Genomic DNA, 21988 nt, shown 5'->3' with positions numbered 1-21988 from the left:
AGAAATTGAGACACAGATGTAGAGAACAAATGTATGGACACCAAGGGGGGAAAGCGGCAGGATGGTGGTGGTGGTGGTGTGATGAATTGGGTGATTGGGATTGACAGTCGCTGATGTGTATAAAATTGATGACTAATAAGGACCTGCTGTATAAAAAAATAAATAAATTTAAATTAAAAAAGTAGATAAAATACAACTTGAAACTTAACAGGGTAGAAGGTGTTCCAATTTGAAACACCAAGAAATAGTATCCTCATTCATTGTTTTTTTTTTAAATTATTTATTTATTTATTTATTTATTTATTTATTTATTTATGGTTATGTTGGGTCTTTGTTTCTGTGTGAGGGCTTTCTCTAGTTGCGGCAAGTGGGGGCCACTCTTCATCGTGGTGCGTGGGCCTCTCAGTATTGCGGCCTCTCTTGTTGCAGAGCACAGGCTCCAGACGCGCAGGCTCAGTAATTTGTGGCTCACAGGCCTAGTTGCTCCGTGGCATGTGGGATCTTCCCAGACCAGGGCTCGAACCCGTGTGCCCTGCATTGGCAGGCACATTCTCAACCACTGCGCCACCAGAGAAGCCCCCTCATTCATTGTTGTTAAACTTTTTCTTCCTTTTGTAATATAAGCATTTATTTCCAAATATTTTGGTATTTTCCTTTTGGTTTAGAACTAATTTCTAATTCATTTCCATAGTGGGTTAGAAAACATTCTCAGAAGATTTCAATCCTTTTAAATTTATCACGTCTTATTTTATGGCACAATGTATGGTCTATTGGTAAATGTTCCATGTATCGCTCTGATATTTGCATTTAAAATGATATTGCACAACATATAGATGAATGGTAAAACACATGCTAATAATTTAAATTTAAAAATTTTTCACATAAAACATTAAATAGTAAATTTAAAACGGCATGATAAGCTGAAAAGAAGACTGCAGAAAAAGGAAAAGCTTCATATGTACCTTTAAAGCACTTTGAACAAGGGGCCTCACGTTTTCAATTTGCCCTGGGACCCACAAATTATGTCCCTGGCCCTAAGTGCAGGTCTGCTGTTAACAAACTCACAACAGTTTTGTTTAACTGAAAATGTTTTTATTTCACCTTCATCTTGAAGGATATGTCTAGAATTCTAGATTTACAGATTTTTTTTCCCCTTAGCACTTTAATTTTTTTTTTTTTTTTTTTTTTTTTTGCCATTCTGGGCAGCTTGTGGGATCTTAGTTCCCCAACCAGGGATTGAACCCAGGCCCACGGCAGTGAAAGCGCCGAGTCCTAACCACTGGACCACCAAGGAATTCTCTAAATATTTTCCATTGTTTTCTGACTTACCTTGTTGTTCCTATATGTAATGTATATTCTTTCCTTTGGCTGTTAAGAATTTTCTCTTTATCACCAGTTTTCAGCAACTTGATTATGGTTTGCCTTGGTAAGGCTTTCCTTATATTTATCCTGTTTGGAATTTGTTGAGCCTCATGGATCTATGTGTTAAGAGTTTTCATCAAATTTAGAAAAATTTCAGCTATTATTTCTTGAAATATTTGTTCCCTGCCTCCCACCCCCTCACTTCTGGGATTCCCATTTATATGTAAGGTAAACCACTTGATACTGTCCCAGTGAGACTTTTGTTTTACCCTTTTCTTCTCTCTGTGCTTCAGTTTTTGTTTTAGTTTTTGACAATTTTTATTACTACTTATTCAACTTGACTGATCATTTCCTCTGCAGTATCTAAAATCTGCTGTTCAAACAATCCAGCGAAGTTTTCTTTTCATGTGGGGTATTTTTAAGCTCCAGAAGTTCCCTTTGTTTTCTTTTTTATGTCTTCTATTTCTGTACTCGTTATGTTCATATTTTGCTTTAAGTTTATGAATATATTTAAAATATCTGAATTGAAGTCTTTCTCTGCCAACTGTATCATGTCTGTCATTTTTGCTTCTGTTTCTGTTAACTGATTTTTCTCCTGATTATGGGTCTCATTTTCAGGCTTCTTTGCATGTTTAGTAATTTTGATTGGATGCTAGACATTGTAAATGTTACATTGTGGCGTGTCTGGATTTTGATGTCTTCATGTAAAAATTATTGAGTTTTGTTTCTGTGGTTATTTAAATTACTTATGAATCAACTTGATCCTTCTGAAAAGCTTTTTTAAAGCTTTTTTTTGTGGTGGTTCTAAAGTAGCCTTCACTCTAGGGCTAGTTAAGTCCAACTGGCAAGCCGTGACCTCCTACTGTTTCTACTGAATTACCCAGGTGTTTGACAAGGCCTCCCTTGTGAAGATCATTGGAAGTTGAACATTTCCCAGACCTTCGTTAACTCTGGGTGTTAGTCAGCTTTACAGGGTTCCATTAGTTGTTCTTTCCCAGTAATATGTTGTCTAGCCTTGTGCAGTGTTACCTTATGCCTTACCAGCTTAGTATTCAGCCCAAGACTCAAGTAGATCCTGTGTAGATTTCTGGAGCTTCTCTTCTGTGTTGCTCCCTCCTTTCTGATACTGTACCCTGAAGATTGTATTTGCCTCTGCCCCTCCACACTCTGGTCTCTTTTTCCTTAACTCAGCATGGTTACCATGTTCTATGCTGTTTTCTGAAAAGAGCCTCCAGGGTGAAAGCTGGGTCATCTTGGTGCCCACTTCATTTGTTTTCCTTCTTTCAGGGATCACAGTCCTTTGCTGTTCTTCAATATCTAAAAGCATTTATTTTACATATAAGTCCAGTTTTATAGTTTTTTATGTTGGAAAGGCAAGTCTAGTCCAATTATTCTATCACACCAGAAGCGAGAGTCTTTTCGGTCCCTTTCATCTGTTTTCTTTCTAATTGAGGTAAAATTCACATAACAAAAATTAACCATTTAAAAGTATATCCTTTCATCAGTTTTTAAGTCAACTTTTAGAATGTTCTACATTCTTCCTATTTGGCCAGATTATATTTAATCAAATAAAATATTTTAAAGGATTTGGAGTGAGAAACTTTTCTTGTATAGACTTGAGTCAGTAAAATAGAACGTTAATATTCTCTTTCTTAAAGAGAATTTCACTTACCTGAATGGATTTAGATTGGTTTCTTTTAAAAGGCTAAGAACACAGAATCCTATGTGTTAGGTTATACTATAAATTACATCTTAAGCTGATAAACTGTAGTTGTTGTATATCTTGGATGAAAGTAAATACTCAGAAAAGTAATAGAAACCAAGTAAGTCCCCTCATACGAACCTTCAAGTTGCAAACTTTCAAAGATGTGAATGTCTGTTCACATGTCCAGTCACGTAAGTTAGTTCACGTGTCTGGTGTACATTGTCACGTGCATGCATCCTCTACAAGAGGTTGTGCTTTTGTGTACTTTACAGTACTGTATAGAGTACAATAGTACACTATCTTTATTTCAAGCCCAGGATGTCCGGAAGCAAGTGTAAAAGCAGTGGTGATCTAGCTGGTACTGCTAAAAAGACCAGGAACTGGAGGCCCAGAGAAAGGATGAAGAGAGACAAGAGGAGGAAGAAGTAACTGAAGAACCAAAGAGATTCATGATGCAGGAAATGGCAAGGGGATTTTCTTTATTTGAGGAGGCACTGTTAGTTTTTGAGGCACAGGACCCGAACGTAGAACAGTACACAAAGGTTAAAACAGCTGTTCAGAATGCAATCCGGTGCTACCGTGTCATCTATGACAAGAAAAAAAGGGCTACTACCCAGACATCACTGGATTGTTTTTTCAAGAGGGTAGATAGAATTGAATCCAGCAAGGAACCAGAACCTGTGCCATCAACATCAGGTGTGAGTGAACTTGCAGTTTGCCCTCTGTCTCCTGTTGCTGACGATCCTTCACCTCTAGCATCTCCCACCTCCTCTCCCTCCTCCAGTCAGTAACTCTTCTTGCCTGTTCACTCGATGCCAGTCCCTGTATGCCAGCTGTTGTACTGTACTACTGTACTTTTCAAGGTGTACTGTAAGATTAAAAATGTTTATTTTTTGTTTTTGTTTGTTTTTTATGCATTATTTGTATGAAAAGTATTATAAAGCTGTTACAGTACTATATAGCCAATTGTGTTAATCGGGTACCTAGGCTAACTTTGCTGGACTTACGAACAAATTGGACTTAACAAATGTGCTCTCGGAACGGAACTCGTTTGTATATGGAGGACTTACTGTAAAACCAAAGGACATGATTAAGAATCACCTCTTTGGGAACAAAGAGTATGAAAAAAGAATTGATCAGTAGCCTTTGCTCCAAACATTCTGTTTTATTATACTTTTAAAATCATGCTTAGTTTTTCACATCTATACTTCTTTTGCCCACCCGAGGAACTGAGTTGCTGGTTTCTTCTCTTGAGGTTGCCCATTGTGGTTATCGTGAGCTCTAGCTTCTCTTCGTGTGAGTCCTGCCTGACTTAATAGTCTTTAATAGTTGGAGAGGGCTTCCCTGGTGGCCCAGTGGTTGAGAATCTGCCTGCCAATGCAGGGGACACAGGTTCGAGCCCTGGTCTGGGAAGATCCCACATGCTGCGGAGCAACTGGGCCCGTGAGCCACAACTACTGAGCCTGCGCGTCTGGAGCCTGTGCTCCGCAACAAGAGAGGCCGCGACAGTGAGAGGCCCGCGCACTGCGATGAAGAGTGGCCACCGCTCGCCGCAACCAGAGAAAGCCCTCGCACAGAAACGAAGACCTGACACGCCCAAATAAATAAATAAATAAATAAATAAATTAATTAATTAAAAAAAATAGTTGGAGAAGCTTTTGACTCATTTTGTAGTATTAAGAGAAGAAACAAAATTTTAAAAATTATTGAAGCTGTTATATTTTCTCAATCTATGTTTCTGTGAGAACTGTTGAAGCAAGGCTGAGAAAGCAGTGTCTAGGGGCAAATATGTGAATAAGTTGGCTTTAGGGAGCTTTCAAAAGATGAAGCTTGGAGAGATCTAGGACTTGAGCACTGGGCCAGCACATAGGGATTAGAATGTCTACTGATAGTGGAGGTCAAGGCAAGAAACTAGAGGTGAAGGATGGGATATAAAGAATCTTGCAGGCTAGGAGAGCCATAGGGGAGGAGGTGCTGGGTAGCAAAGTGACTCAATTTAATTAGACTAAAAGGACAGTTAGATGTGAGATGCCTGTAAGGGAAAAACAGGCAACTCTTGGTTTGGTGATTCTTATTTTTTGGATAGGACAAAATCACAACTTATGTATAAGAATAGGCAAGCCACATTATAAAGAGTTTAATTTGGCAAAAATTGGAGCTGTGCAATCATGTATAAAGGCAGTTTATAATATCAATACAGGCATCGATCTAATTAGAGTGCATTAAAACTTTTTGGTTTTGAAATAATTTGTCATTTTTTAAAAGCTGCAATGTATTAATACATAGTTAGGAGAAAGTAGCATTTCTCTTCATAATACCTACCTAGATTTAAGGAGTGTCATGTTGCTATGCTACTCTCTTGCCACTGAAACACAATGAATACACATGGCTTATATTTGTATGTGAATTCCATAGATTAGGCCATTTGTTGCCAGTTCTTTTCAAGTTAAACATTTTTTTTTTTTTTAGCCCAAGCAATTTTCATCTTTTTCTTCTCAGTTTGACACATTCATACTTAAAACACATTAACAAGGGAAGAGTAATGAAAGAGTTTGGGACTGCCAAAAACCTTGACTAGGCTCCCAGGAGAGAGAAAAATACTCCTATCTTGTCTGTAATGAAGAAAACCTGAGTCTAAAGGACACCTTAAAATCCTTAGGAATTCTCTGTAAACATCAGAAACTAGTAAAGGATTTTCAGAGTTTTAATAATGAGCAGTAGAAGCTGATTGGATGTTCAAATTCTATGCATTTGTCTTTTGTGAAGAGTTCTGCCCAACAGCTTTTATATTTTGGGTGCTTTGTTTTGTTTTTTTCCACTCACATGAGTTCAATTTCTTAAGGTTTTTTTTTTTTTTTTTTTTTTTTTTTTATTTATTTATTTATGGCTGTGTTGGATCTTCGTTTCTGTGCGAGGGCTTTCTCCAGTTGTGGCAAGCGGGGGCCACTCTTCATCGCGGTGCGCGGGCCTCTCGCTATCGCGGCCTCTCTTGCTGCGGAGCACAGGCTCCAGACGCGCAGGCTCAGTAATTGTGGCTCACGGGCCCAGTCGCTCCGCGGCATGTGGGATCTTCCCAGACCAGGGCTCGAACCCGTGTCGCCTGCATTGGCAGGCAGATTCTCAACCACTGCGCCACCAGGGAAGCCCTCTTAAGGTTTTTTAGAATGATTTTCTTTGCATCAGACCCTCATCAAAGTTTATTTGCTAGCAAACCTGGTTTTCCTACAAACTTGAAGAAATAGTTTAATTGAAAGTTGATGGTAGTCCTGACTAGCAGTTGCTCTGCCTAGAATAAATTGTGTGTGTGTGTTGTGTATGTATCAGTTTTGGTCAGCTACACTGACAGAGCTGGGCCAAGACATTTTCCTGCCTGTTAATCAAGGCCACACAGACAAAGCTCAAGGAAGGATGACCCCTGCCTCAGGAAGTATCGAATCAGTTGCTATTTTTAAACAGTATACAGTAGAACTTGAGATCAGGTCTTTACTCAGTTGACAGGAAAAGTTCTCTGCCAAATTTTGCATTTGAGGAAACAGTTAATGGTCCTAAATGAGTGAAGCCTCTATGTGAAAGGAAGGGATGTGACTGTAAGTATTTTTGCTGATTTGGGTCAAGTGTGTGGTGGCAGAGATGCGGAAAGTTCAGTCAGTGACAGAATAGGTTATTACATTTCGAAGTAACTGATAGTTAATGGCACCTTGGATTGTCTTTAGTGACAGTGGTGTGTATGGAATTCTGTGTTGCTAATAGTAAAGTTGAAGTAAGGGTATGTGATGAGCTAATATTATCTCAACGTAGCACTGGAGAAGGAAATCAGCTATTGGTGTGTTTCCAGACTAACTGGCTCTTCCTCTGGATGTATACATAAACTTTTTGGTTATTTGAGATGTATTTCTGTATGCTTTTTATAATACTCTGTTGGAGCTTGTTTCATTAACAGAAGGTTTCATAAAGAATTGATTTATCGCAAAATAATATTGTATACTACTATATATAATCTCTTATAAAACCTCATTCTACTTAACTTTAGGAAATTAAATATGCAGAATGTTAAAGCAGACAATTTGAGAAATACCATAAGTAATATTTTCTCTGTAATATTATACCACCATCTTAGGAATGCCTTTATGAGGTTGAATTGCTTAATGGATGACAGGTACATCTTTACATATGAAATGTAAGCAACTTATTTAGGGATAGGTGGGCAGTGTTTTAGTGGAGTTTAAATTAGGAAATTATAAAACTGTGTTAACATATTCGTTTCATTTTAATAGGATTATTCAAGATAAAGTTGTAGCCATTTTCAACAAGGATCAATGATCAGAATTTTTCTTTTTAAAACATTTTCAAGTTAAAGATGAAAGGAAAATACTGGAATTGTTTGGATTCTAACTGACAGGATAAAGAATATAGTATTTCACAGTTACTTGTAATGGAACCTCAGTAAAATTCATCACTTGTCATGCACCCAACTGGGAACATGGATGTTGGTTTTTCTCGTTCTGCTGCTCATACACTGTCAAGAAGCCACTGCAAAAACATCAAACAAAAAATTTCTCAGTGGGAAGGAAGAACTAATGGTAAATCTAATCCAGATAAGTGTGATCCAAAGGACTTTGGAGTGAGATATAATAACTGTAATCAAGAGACTCTTCTTAAGAGAAATCCTGTTGCTGAGGGAAAGAGCAAAAAGCTGGATGTCACCAACTCTCAAAATGTTGATCAAGGTATTAATGAAGATGCCAAAAGCCACAATCAAAGTGAGGATGAAAGTGAGAAACGTGAATATGATGATACACACTTCTTTAAAAATGAATCAGAATCCAACTGGGTATATTCTCGGGCCAAACAAATTGAAAGCCGGAAAGAAGTTTTGGATCCAGAGACTTCATTACCTCCAGGAAATTTCTATACCTCACAGATATTGTGGAAGAAAATAGAAGCACTTCCCCCAGATAAAGTCTTAAATTTAGCTTTAGAACATTGTGACTCTTCAGAAAAAGAACTGAATTTCAGAGGTCTGGATAGTTCATATGGAGTAACAAAGAGCTTAGAAAACATTTACTCTGAACCTGAGGGACAAGAATGTGGACCTTCTATAAATCCTTTGCCAAAACCTCGTAGGACATTCAGATATTTATCTGAATCTGGTGTTATGCCATGTAAAGAAAGAAACTGTGACAGAAAATACTGTGAAAATAATTCTTGTACAGAGTCCTCTTTAGCCTTTTCTCAGGAACCTGAACCAAAGAAATATGGCAGAAAAATCAGAGGGAGATCTAAAAGGTATGTTTTTATTTGAAAGGTAATGATTTTAAGTATTTTCCTTATAGAACTATTGAGCTTCTGTTTCCTTTTCAAACCAATTTCCGTTTCCATGTGTGGGTTACACCTATAATTTGATTATACAGATGTTGATTAACCCAAGGGGAAAATACATACAAGTGAAACAGTAGGAGTATAGGTAATATCCAGGACAATCTACTGACATAAGTACCGTAGAAAAACTTCCATTTTATATCTTTAAAAATGTATAGGGGACTTCCCTGGCGGTCCAGTGATTAAGACTCCGCACTTCCAGTGCAGGGGACGTGGGTTCAATCCCTGGTTGGGGAACTAAGATACCACCTGCCACGCGGTGTGGCCAAAAAAGAAAAAAAAATGTATAGGGAAACAAGTACATTCTTCTGCTTCATTTAGGGCTTGCTGGCGTTAACCTCACTTTTTATTACAGAGTGAATTTAATAAAGTACCCAAAGAAGAACATGAATGTAATTGGCTAAAAGCCTCCAGTTTTCTCATGGTGCATATAGGGCATCAGCCTAATTTATTATTCTTAGGTATCTGATAAAACACCTTTGTAATTTTGTACACTAAGTCCTTTTCTTATCAATTTGTGTCTATCATACCAATATAAAGAATACTAGAGTTTTAAAAGATACAACTTTAAAATGTATCTCCTTTCTTAAGGAAATCCTTTGAATTTGAGGACATTCAGCACTTTCGAAATCACAACTCCCGGAAGATTCATGAAGAACTTAGAAGAAATTCTGGCTCAGCACTTTGTTACACACAGTCTGAGGACAATATCTATGAGGATATCATATGTAGGTGTCCACAAACTTTGCAATTAAATTTAGTGAGAAGGTAGTTGGTGGAGCCCTTAACTAGAGTATGTTATTTTCTTTTACAATCAAGCATGTCTTGCTCTAGATTTTCCTTTCTAATATTGAAACCTTTGTTGTATAAATTCCTTAATTCTCTAATGGATTTTACAACTAGTTTATTGGACTGTTCAGTTCGGAAGTAGATGTGTGTAGTATGGTATTTTGAGAATTCTTTGAGGTTGGTTGGACGCCTGAGTGGTTTGTGAACTTAAAGTACCATTGATTTTGAGACCTACATCCCTACAGCAATGTAGAGTAGAAAGCTGAACATATTTAGCCAGTTTTTGCTTTCTTTTCCTTTTAAGTGTAGTCAGTGTGTTCCCATTTAATTATGTTCCTCTAAAGTTTTTTTTTTTCATTATTTTTCAAGATCCCACCAAAGAAAATCCATATGAAGATATTCCAGTGCAACCTTTGCCCATGTGGAGATCTCCTTCAACATGGAAGCTACCACCCCCTAAAAGTGCTTTCAAGGCACCCAAGGTATAACCAGAGAATTAATATAAGAAAATATTAGAATCTTATTTATGATCCTACAAAAAGGTTAAAATGGTTTAACTAGGGCCAAAACTAAGAGGCGCTGAAATGTGGGTTTATTGTTCTTTGTTTTGTTTTGGGGGGAGCAGCACAAAACTTTTCTTTTTTTTTGGTTTTGGGGAGGGGTTTTTGTTTGTTTTTTAGCGCTTCAGAAAACTTGAATACAAACACCCTTAGACAGACCATAAACCTTTTAGTTCACTATAGTTACCACAGCACTGTAATAGTCTCACATCAACCTGTGGCCTAAATTACCTGTCTGGTCCCTGAAAGCACTCACCAGCCCTGAAAGCAAAGGCTGCCTTGAGTTAATGAGGACTCTGAGCTATTGTTTTCTGGAAATTTGATTACATTGTTGTAGAAGGACTTGGATTAGAAACCCAAGAAACTTCTTTACAAACAGTGAAAAAGAAATTACGGTGTCCTCACTTTAGATGATTTTAAAGGAAAGATAAATATTTTGGGGGGATAGCTTTGACTTTGAGAACACAGGCATTACCTAGATGATCTTACCTTAGCAGTACCTCTTCTGTTTTAGCTTCCTTCCAAACCTCAGTTCTTTCACCGGAAGACTATGGAACTGAAGAGCTCACAAGTTTATTTACGGTCAAAGCTCACAAGGGATACCACGTTGCCTGTCACTTTAACTGAATGGAAGCTTTTCCGAGCTGGAGAAGTTGCAAACAGGAAAAGGAAAAATCTTCCAAGGGTAAGAACTCCAGTACTTTGATTCTTCAACTCTTACTTCAGCATTTCCACAAATGCGAATAAATAAACTTTAGACTGAAATGAATAATAGGTTAGAACTGACCTACTGGAATTAGAAGATTTGGAAAGCAGCCTTAAGCTTTAAGTTTTTGCTCATGCAAGAAAAATTCATGAATGGCTTTTGCCAAGGTTTTTGTGTGTGTGTGTGTGGATTTGGAAAATTGATTTTAGATGGAGGGCTTCACTCTAGTTACCTTAGTTCTCATTAAAATCAGCTGCCTGTGTGAAGGAAGCCCTAGAACGTCATGTAAAAGGACCTTCTAGTAAGCTGGCTTCAGTGTTGTTCTCACTCATTTGTATAACAGCAAAGTTAATTCAGTTTTGTGCCTGAGTTTACAGATTTTCGGTAATGACAAAGTATATGCCAAAAATGTCCACTCAAAGGAAGGAAAAAAGAAATTTTACTATTACTTGGGAATAGAAATTTTTGCCAATTATATTAAATAAATGACTTCTCTCTCAAGGGAGAAAAGGCAATAAGTCTGTAAATCATCTCAATGAGAGCCACTGAACCAAAATAAAGAAATTTGGATTATTTGTAATATATATTTTTTTAGGAGAGACATTTAAGAAATTACATGAAAATATTTTAAAACTCTTTATGTTATTTTGTTCTGTAATTCAGAATGTTTTCAGGATTACTATGCAGAAATAAAATCATTTAAATAGTATTCCTTTCTTTAATCCCATCTGAATTAGCTATATTCATTTAGCACATGATTTCTATACCTGATTTTAACATTAAACAAAAGTCATAGCTGTTTCTTGGTGTAGTAACTGCTGATTGGTTCCTTGGGAAATATTCTGTTCCACAGTTACTTTAATTCTTCTGATCCATTTCCTGCCCCTCCCTCTTTAATATGTGAAGTGTTAAAGACACAGAGTTTTTTTAAAGCACTAAACTGATCTCTCTGGAAAAAAAAATCTTTAGGTGTTTTTTCTCCTGTGTATGGTGAGGACTGCTTAAAAATCAGAGGTTTAAAGAATTTCCAGGATATATGTATATATAATGCATAACAATCACTTTCCTGTACACCAGGAACTAACACAGAATTGTAAATCAACTATACTTCCAAAAAAAAAAAAAAAAAGAATTGCTGGCACAACAAAGCAGCCTCCCACATGTTCCAGAAACAGCAGATCATGTGTTCACAGGGGCTAGAACACAAACACATAAGGAATTGTATTTAAGATGTGGTTCTTGGAATAGCATTAACAAATATTTAGAACTTACGGATTGTGGAATTTAATGAGACTCAAGGATATTTGCAGTTCTTTTGATTTCATGCCTCAGTATTTTATGTACTGTGGATCCCTTGAGTACTCAAAGCTTGTTCTCTTTCTGATTATAGGTGAGATGATCCAACTTTTCCTCTTCTGATATTTTCCCAAAGGTTTTTTTGAGAAGTGGGGAAGAGAAAAATGGTGATGAATTCTTGATTGTCAGGCAGGAACAGACTGTTAGCATTTCTACCTGTGACCCTCCTTGGATTAAATCCTTTTAGGATGTTTCATTTGCAATACAAATTTTGGTTTTGGACTATCTTCGGGAACAACATTCCATGAGGAAAGCAGTTTTCACTTATTTCTTCTTTGATGACTAGAGCTATCTCTGGAAGGGAAACTGGTTTCATAGTTTGAAAGTAACTGATCTAGTCCATATGCCTCTTCCTTACCCTTCCTTTCTTTCTCTACTGTGGCAATCTGTGTGGGATTGTTTGCTAGAGTAGATTTCCTAATGTTTTATATTGTTTGTGTCAAGTGTGTACAGCAATATGGTTTCCATCATTTCTTAGGAAGACTATTCTATAGTATTTCCTGTAACTAGAAGGTAATTATAGGCTCCTAGCTCATAATCAAAATTTAAAGTTTATTACTTTATCTCATATTTCTAGAATAGATAGTTCCCTCTCCTTTGTAACATTTGAGTATACTTTTAAGTATACTTTTCAAATACACATTAATAATTCTACTATTTTTGGTCCTTATGTACCCAAAATACATGTTTACTCTCATACATCTTTCCTATAGCCCCTAGCAATACCTTTTTATGTTGGATTCTCTTATTTTTTTTATAATGCTAATATTTAAGAATATTGGTAACTTTTCATTTGAATTATAGCTATGAAAATCTTTAAAAGAATAAACTCATCCAAAAATGTGGGAATAATCTGCATATTGGAAGCACATGTTTCTCACATGTTCTTTTTCTTGCAGTGGACTGATTCACTGCCTATGGATTGCCAGGATTGCTAGAGAAACAAGGACAAAGGAAAAAACAAGAGCATTTTTCTCAAGCAACTTTGTTGGTTATCATATTATATAATGTTCCTAACAACTGTAATTCTGGGCATTAAATTTGTTAAATCAAGATCGATAGTTAAGAAAAAGTTTGGAATTTTAAGAAAAATATACATAGAAAAACTAATCAATTTCTCCTTTTAAAAGTGGCTGTTGATCAACTTTAATTCTTTTCTCTTTTTTAAGCGTAGTCTGTCTGTCTGTCTCTTTTATACACACTTCCCAGAAGCAAAGAAAGAATTGTAATGAATAATGCATATTAAATGGAACATTGTTTTGTACTTGGGCATACTTGAGAATCTCCTATTTTTAATGACATGTTTCTAAAATAAATTATAATATTAGTGCTCCCAGTAGCAAAGGAGTATTCCCTTTTGACTAAAGCTTTCTAAGCGTGATTATCCTCTCTTTGCAAAAATCCCTGGGAGCAGACATAACTGTGCCTCACCCTGCCTTACAAGTGAGTAAATATCCCACTTCCTACTCTGGGCAAGCAAAAACTTGAGTCCATTGGTAAGGCTTGGTCAATATATGGAGTGCAGTAACCAGATTTCCTGCATGTTGCGACATGGAATGACAAGCAATCTCTCTAAGAGCCTGTGCTGAATTCCTCTGGAAAGGAAATATCCTTTCCCTCTTCTCTTACCCATGTTAAATGGAGTATGTACTAGAATAGCATATCATCTTACTAAAGATAATTTTAGATTCAAAATTGAAAAATGTCAAGGTGTTTATTTATAAAATGGATCTTTCTCTGAACGAGAATCACTAATGAGTTAATATCAAGCTGCAAAACTTGTTGGTGTTTGTTTTAACTTGTACTTTTCTGGTCCTTTTTCAGCTTGTATTGAAAATAGATGATATATTTGAATCTAAGAGAGGGAAGAAGAGGGTAAAGTTACACCTTTACACTGGAAAAGATGTACCTCCCTTTAAAGGTAAGAATTGTTCCAACTGTCCATAGCTATTAGCATATGAGGGGCGAATCATTATATAATTTAATGTTTGATGTGAATTATAATTTTTGGTTTACTTTCCTGTCTATCCCACTTAAACATAAAACTTCTTTAGGCTAAGGGATTATTTCTTGTTCTTCCTCAAATCCCTTTTGTTTAGTTCTGTACCAAGTAATAACTATTGGATGAATAAGTAAATAAATTAAAATATAGTTATAAACCAATGAGACTAATTTTCATGGACAGGTTGCATTCTTATTTTGTAGTACTACTTTGATTTATAGTCTTTTGTCAGTATAGACTCTCTCAGTGGAGAAATGAAAATATTAAGTATATATATACTGAATGTATGTGGTACTCAACCTATAGTCATCTAATAAGTTCAGTAGTTTTATCCTTCAGATGCCTAGATAAAACTTAGATTGTCTTAATTACGAAACTTTCAACATCTATAGTGAATTATTATTGTAGAATTTTCTTTACAACTTTAACTTGGTTGTCTGGCAAAGGATGTGTAGAGTTTAGCAGTTTTTGTCTGTGAGATTCATAAGTGAGAAACAACAGCCAAGTCATACCAGAAAAGAATATTTCATATTTTGGCAGACTTCCAAAGACAGAAATTTCTTAATTTCCATTGAAAATCTCTTCTTCATTCTAACAATTACTATGTGAAAATAAACTTCCCCATTCAATAATTCAAGACTCTTTCTTCTTACTTTGTGATGATTAAAATCATCTCATCACCATTTTAAATGTGAGTTTTCATATCTTCAGAAGCAGTTATTACAACATTTCAGCCTTCTCTTCTGTAGAAGAAATATTTCTGGTTATTGTTAATAATAATAGCTACCATTTACTGAATGAAGTAATAGTTTCTTTATGTACTTTATCTGGTGTATAACGTATGACCACACTGGGAGGTAGGGACTATCCTAATTTTACAGAGGAAGAAGCTGAGCCAGAGGAGGAAGCATCAGTTTGAATCAAGGAACATGATACCACAAAGTCTTAATCTTCTCTATTATGATTGTTTTTCTAAATACCCGCATGTAGCCAATATTATTGTTTTATAAATTAGGAAATAAATTATAAATTACAAATCTTGTGAAATACCAAGACACTGGAACCAGGACAAATTCTTAGAAAACATTATCATTTTCCCATATTAACAGCACTCTATTGATAACTGTATTCACCAGATATGCCACCCTAGGTAGATTATCACCGATCTCTTATTTTATTTGAATGCTTTATGGATTAGGAACATTTTAGTAAATTTGGCTCTAAGAAAAGTTTTTGAAGAGCCAAATCCTTTTTTTCACTGTATCATTATTGAAAAGAAAAAATTTAAGAGCATAAACTGCCAACTTATAACACATACACACACAAAAAGGAGTAGTCCCTACAAATTTGTCTTCTTTTGCGTGGCTCAAAGGAAATATGCATTTACTCAGTCTCTGTGGCCAACTCCTTCAGTGGACCCGAGGAATTTCTCTCATGCCTGAGGATCTCCTGGCTCAATAGTCACAGTTCTCAGATTTTTGTTTACCTCCTTAAGCTTTTGTCTGTATATCAACGATGCCTCATAGAACCAGATAATTATATTTACCTACTCTGCCAGTACATGCTAGGTTTTACTGAATCTGTTACAACCTAAACAGTTCTTAACTCTCAGTTATCAGGTATCACAAAATGATTTATTGTCCTTCTTCAAAATTATAATTTTGTGTGTTGAAGTCACATTTAAAAAAGGGACAACCTAGTACTTTTTTGATCCCTACAGATGCTCAACAGATTTTCCTATTGGTTTATAAACCCCTTAACCTTCATTCAGTGTCTTGGAATGCAGATCGTCAAAACCCATAGATGTGAATATGTTAAAGCCATTTAAATGATCTTTTGTAAGGTCTTTTCCAGGTAAATTACCTTTCCTCCCTTCCCTCTTTCTTTTTTTTTTCTTTCCAAACACTTCATGGGCTCCCAAGAGGTGCTTGGTGCTAAGGATACAAATAGGACTCAGGAGCTCACAGTGTTTGTTCTTTCGTGCTGAACAACATTTTATAGCCCCAGTATACTTTTTGTCATTGTAGTTAGTTTGAAGTTATAAAACCTGTATAGTGCACAATATTTAAATACCTGCTTTTTCTGTAACATGTCTTGTGTACCTTTCCCACATATCTAATGAAGAGACAGTATTTTTTTTAATGTTCTCTTCTTCCTTATTACAAAATTAAAATGAGCACAGCAAGAAATTACAATAATATAGAATAACATAAAACGGAAAGCCAAAGTTTCCCAAACCTCCTCCTACTACTCCCAGAAAATCTTATGCACATGCAAATATTTTTTCTCCCCAAATAGTTTTATACCATTCAGACTTTGTATGTCTTGCTTTTTTAAAAAAAATATAATTAATATACTTTGGAGCTCTTTTGGTATCAATGCATAGAGATCCACATAGCTGTACTGTATTTCTTGGTATAGATGTAAAAGAATTTTATTTAGCTGGTAGACATTTTGGCTGTTTCTAACATTTTATTTATTTAACCTGTGGATAATTAACTTTTATAAATAGATAGGTAGATATATAGATATAGATTTTTTTTCTTCAAACAATGCTGTAATATACATTTTTTGTTTATATATTTTTTTGTATATTGGGAAGAATACATCTGTAGAATAAGTTCCTAGCAGTGTACTTAATCAAAGAACACATACTTTAAAGAACACATAAATTAAAATTTTTATAACTGCTGCCAAATTGTCTCACAAATAGATTTTAACAGCTTAAAAAAAAACAGCTTTATATTCCTATGAAGAGCTTTTGAAAATGGTTTTTTCCTTGTAATCTTCATTAATACTGTGTTTTATTAGAGCTTTTTATTTTTTGCCAGTCTCATGGTTGAAAAGTGTATCTTACTTATTGTTTTAATTTATTAAATTTATTTTATTTTATTAATTACGAATTTGGACAGTTATGTTTATCAATAGTTATCAATCTTTTTCTATAAATTGCCTATTCCTACTCTTTTATTCATTTTTTTTGTTGTGCTGTGTTTTTCCTTATTCATTTGTAACAGCTGTTTGAATATTAAGAAACTTAGCCTTGCGTCTGCAATGTGGATTACAAATATTCCCCCAGTTTATTTACCTTTTGAATTTGCTAATGATTTTTTATTAGATTAGAAATTTTACATTTTTATACAATCAAACTTCCATACATTTTTCATTTATGACTCCTAGTCCTTGTTTTTCCTGATACATTAAATTTTTTCCCTTTCTTTATATTTTAAAATTTTGCTTTAACTTTTCAGACTTAATTTAGAAATTTTTCGTTCACCTGTTCACGATGTTTTGTTTTGTGTTTTGGTTGTTTTCTTTCTTACCTTTTTTTTTTTTGGTAAATTGACAATGTGCCTAGTATTGTACAGAACATTCCCTTCTAAAAACAAAGCCCCTTAGCCTCAAGATACTTAAAATCCAATTGTGGAAAATAAGAGCAGTTCAAAGCCATTTGAGTACTATAAGAATTCAGAGTAAAGTTCAGTTTAGTTTGGCATTAGAGGTGGCTTAGAGGCATCATAAAAGAGGTAGAATATTACTTCATAAACTTATTTGGTCATCTTTCTTAGCCTCACATTTTCCTGTTAATCTAAATTCATAGTGTGTTCCGTATTGAGATTTTTGTTTAGTCAGGTTGGTGTTTTACCTTTGATACCTTATTTGGGAATATAAAGACAACGATATGAAGGTAGAAATCAAATCCACTCTGATCAAGGCTTTCTAAAACTAGTCTGAACTGCTGTTAATTTCTAGAATTAAGAATGAGAGGGGAACTGAGGAGGGAGGTGGGTATGGGAAGAAGATGGAATGGAATAGTTTCTTCTCTGAGCCTTTTATTCTTTTTTGCACCTGTCCTGCCCTGATACAGCTAAGTGGTTTGGAGAAAGGCTCAGCATCCTTAATTATTCCTTACTCCAAGTAAGTCCCCAGGTCTGTGGAGCTTTTACCTTGTTTTCGTCCTCGTGTTCTGCCTGTTCTTGTTGGACAATACAAATGGAAGCTCTTTCTTTTCAGGTGAAACCAGTGGGTACGAAAGTGATGCCGAATATCTGCCAAAGAGTGAGTGAGTCAGTGGGGCTGCTCCCTTTCGCGTGATGATCCTGGTTGTAGGTGGAGTGGCACCTACCTTTGTGATTAAGCATGTTTTTTCTACACGAAGTTTCACTTTGTCGGTGATTTCTTCATTATAAGAACCTGTTGAGATTTGGGGAACTAAACAGTACACTGTCAGATGTTTGACAGCATTAAAAACCTCCTGTGGTGTAGTGAGGCAGACCAGTGTAGTTCTTAAGATGGAATGTTCGTCCATCTTAAGAGGGGAGCGGCAGACCTGCACATTCAGACATATGTGCAGCAGCCAAAACAGAGTATGTGAGTCATTCTCTGAGGCAAATACTTTGCATTAAATATCTGAGTTTTTCATAGTCACTCATTTGAGTATCTTAGATATCTCTGACATTGGGACAGGAAACACTGATCTGTTTCTTATTCATAGGTATTTATATTCTAAATTATTGTGCCATTTACTTTCTGTTAGAATGTAGAAGATGCCGTGCATTTTTGGCTGTATTTGTTCAAGCAGTCATAGTGCTCTGTATCCTTCATCCTAATGGATTTTCACAGCAAATTATTTAGTTTCTGTTTAACTGAAGCATGGAAAAAATAGGAGACCTGAATTATCAAAGCTGAGTACAGGGCAGTTCCAGGTCTGATACTCTGATCTTATGATTAATAATCATGTGCTCCTACCAGTAGCCTAAATTGCTTCAGGTGTTTGATTCTGTAGCCTGACTGAAGGTGAAACTTAAGTCATCATCAGGTTCAGCTTGGATGTGTAAAGATGATTAATTTTGTTCTGTTGCTACTGAGAAACAAGCCCTAAAATTTTCTTGACTTGAACTGAGCCCTTTGGAGTAAGGAAGGTTTGCCTAGAGCACTAAATGTACTGGATAATTTTGGAGAGGCACTCCAAAGTTATTTTTTAAGTGTTCTTAATATCTTGATCTACATTGTAACTTCTTTGGGGGCAGAATGCGTCATATCTCAAAAGAAAAACAAAACAATTAGAGGATGAGTCTTTCCATCATTGGCTCAGAATGACACATAAGCAAATCTCTGGGATGCTTAGACTATTTCTTCTGCAAGTACTGCGTGTCCGCTAGTGGAGACTACCCCAAATTATTCAGAATTTAGAGATAAATGAGAATAAAGGATAAATGGTATCCACTTTTGGGTGGGATTGCTCATACTGTTTAAATAGTATGCTTCTATGAATTTTTTCTTTTGAGAAATAGTCTGCTAATGGATACCTTCTTACATGTCATTTTTCTCTCTTGCATTTAGCACCATTTATTGATATAAGTATATGTCCGTTATTAGTAATATATGCCAAGGAGAGAAGGGAAAAGAACATTTCTTTAATGTGAGGATAGTTTTTGTTTTAATTTTATCAAACTTGTCTCTTTAGGAACTTACCTTCTATAGGACTCAGTTCTTTTATCAAATCTTTTCCCCCACCTATGATTTCATGGTCCCCAAAATGGCATCTTTTGTCAGGCCAGTGCTTTTACCTGACATTTTCCGTGTATCCTGGTGTCATGCCATGCAAGATGGGATGGCACAGAGTATGTGTTGGGACATACATAGGTATCGGTTGGGACACAGAACATCAGTCCCCCTGCAGGGCCCCCAGGTGCTTGTGAGAATCTGCACTTGTCCAAGTATGTCATAGCCCTAACAAGTATGTCTGGGTGGCAGACATTGGTTAGTCAACATTCATTAGCAACGACTGAGTGAAGACTAGTCCCGCGTGGGTCATGACCTCTGGGTGCTGGAGGGAAGATAGGGCTATAAAGGAAAACAAGACTCCGTGATCTCATCGCAGGTCGCTACAAGCGCATAGCACAACTGCAGCAATCTTCCAAGAGGAATCCTCACTACCAGACCTTAGAGCGGGATCTAATTGAATTCCAGGAGCAGCAGCTGTTTGAACTTTTTGTGGTGGTGTCTCTACAGAAGAAGCCATCAGAAATAAGCTACATTCCCCAGATCATACAACAATTCCCTAGCAAGGTGAGTGCATGCGAGGCGCTGAGGCATCCAGGAACGTTTCTGTGTCTCTGTGTATTTATTCCCTCTCTTCTTGTTTACTGTCGTCTCAGTTAGCTTTTACTAATACTGTACTTCTTGTAGGATCCGGTGCACTCTGATGATATCTTGTGTCAGGCATGAGCTGTAACCAAGGGGGAATTAAAGCTCATTATTCAAGTTGGGTTTTTATCTTTTGCTCTGCTATTTACTAAGTGACCTTTAGCAAGTTACAGAGCCTCAATTTTCTCATCCTTAATGAGGGGAGTGATAAATGTGGCAGAGCAGGGTAGCAGTCAGAGCATGGAGTGTAAGCCAGCTATCTGCATTTGCCACTGATTAGCTGTGTGACTTGGAGCAGTTACACTGCTCTGTGCCTCATTTTCTTCATTGGTCAAAGGGGAATAATCTTCATAGTGTCTACCCCATGGAGTTGTGGTGAGGATTAAATGAGCTAATTATAATTAATATAAGGCACTTAGAACAGTGTCTAGCATACAGTAAGCACTATGTAATGTTACTCCCTATTAGTGAGGATTTAATGAGATAATGTATATAACGTGCTTAATCCAGTTCCTTGCACGTAGTAACAGTTGATAAATGGTAACTTATTAACGGTATTATTTCATTTACAATACCTTTTTCACAAAATAATTCATTCATTTATTTAATCAGTATTTCATAAATACCTACTATTTGCCAAGATTAGGTGCTGGGGATACAACTGAAATAGATCTTCTTGGTCCCTGCCCTCCCAGAGCTTACAAAATAGACCCCAAATGTGGCTCTGAGCTTTGTGGCCGTAAATACAAAGAGCATGATCATTACATCAGGGCTTAACAAACTGATGGCCTCTGAGCATATTTAGCCCACAGATATGTTTTTTGGGTTTGCACAGTAATAAAATAATAAAATTTTTGTTGTCAACTTTTTGTTTAAAAGTCATATTTCACATAAAAATCTGTATTTCTGCTTTCTCCTGAGAAACTAGAAAGACTGCCAACACTTAGCCTACATTCCTAAGTGGCATGAATTGGCTGAAGCTGAGTAAGGAGCAGGACTGACTTCATGGGCATGTGACCAGTGCAGTCACACAAGGCCCCTCACTTGCAAGGGCCCTGCACCCTGCTCCGCAGTCACCGTTGAAGTTCTTAATAATTTTATATTTGAATCTGTGTTTTGTAAGTGAGGAGTGAGATCTGATGAGACAGTGGGGCACGTGCCAAGGTCTTAAAGCCTTGGCTCATGTATGCTGTCACCTGCTGCCGCCTCTCCAGGATGGGTTCTCCAGTTGTCCTCACTCCTACCCCTTGGTTCCCCAGGCCCTGTCTGGCTTCCCCCTTTCAGTCCTCACTCAGTGACTGCTGCCACCCTCTGCACGGGCACGGGGGGTGGTCAGAATCAGGCAAGCATTAACCCCGAAGTGTCTTAAGCAACCAACACATGGTAGATCCTTCCCTGCCCTGGGCATTGCTACTGTGTTCAGTGGGTGGCCTGGGGGAGCAAGCGTTTTCACCACCCCCAGTCCAAGTACTAAGCACGTCCCCATGTGGAGGCTACAACCCCTTGAGGGTCGCCCAGCTGCTGCGGGTTGGAGTAGTGGGCCCGTGGGAAGGGAGGTCCTTGGCTCAACTTTCCCACCCCTAGTCAGGACACAGAGTTTCAGTCCTGCAGCTGGCCCGAGGGGAAACCCAGCAGCTGGTGGGCCACTTGGGCACCAGATTGCAGGCCAGGGTCCCTGGGCACCTGTGAGGGTCTGCACTTGTCCCCAGGATCCTCGTGCCTGAGGGAGCATGCCGTTAAGTAGAAAATCAAAAACCCCATTGCAGGTTGAGAAAGAAACCACAGAAGAAAGTAACAAGTTTTATATTTCATTTTACATTTATTTTTTTCCTGCTTTTTGAACAAGGGACTCACAGTTTTTCATCTTGCACTGTGCTCTGCAAATTATGTAGCTGGCCTTGGGAAGGAGGGATCCCTTTAAACAGGGACATTTACTCACACTCCAGCTTACTACTTGGACCACTTCTCTCATTATCTGC

The 21988-nt window shown here is 36.9% G+C and overlaps 1 protein-coding gene across 3 annotated transcripts in view; it reads left to right on the top strand.

The window, feature by feature from the left end:
• The window catches only part of DENND2C (DENN domain containing 2C), a 94973-nt gene that overhangs the window by 49260 nt on the left and 23725 nt on the right, over positions 1-21988 (top strand). For all 3 annotated transcript variants that reach the window (XM_036851271.1, XM_036851262.1, XM_036851278.1), the window contains exons 2-8: positions 7342-8353; positions 9038-9174; positions 9605-9717; positions 10310-10480; positions 13682-13778; positions 17874-17918; positions 19744-19931. In XM_036851271.1, the coding sequence (XP_036707166.1) occupies positions 7530-8353; positions 9038-9174; positions 9605-9717; positions 10310-10480; positions 13682-13778; positions 17874-17918; positions 19744-19931 (1575 nt within the window). In that variant the 5' untranslated portion in view covers positions 7342-7529. The remainder of the gene's footprint in view (positions 1-7341; positions 8354-9037; positions 9175-9604; positions 9718-10309; positions 10481-13681; positions 13779-17873; positions 17919-19743; positions 19932-21988) is intronic.

This window comes from Balaenoptera musculus, chromosome 1 (genome assembly GCF_009873245.2).
Source record: "Balaenoptera musculus isolate JJ_BM4_2016_0621 chromosome 1, mBalMus1.pri.v3, whole genome shotgun sequence".
Classification (NCBI taxonomy): Eukaryota; Metazoa; Chordata; class Mammalia; order Artiodactyla; family Balaenopteridae; genus Balaenoptera; species Balaenoptera musculus.
This window is presented reverse-complemented; position numbering and strand designations above follow the sequence as displayed.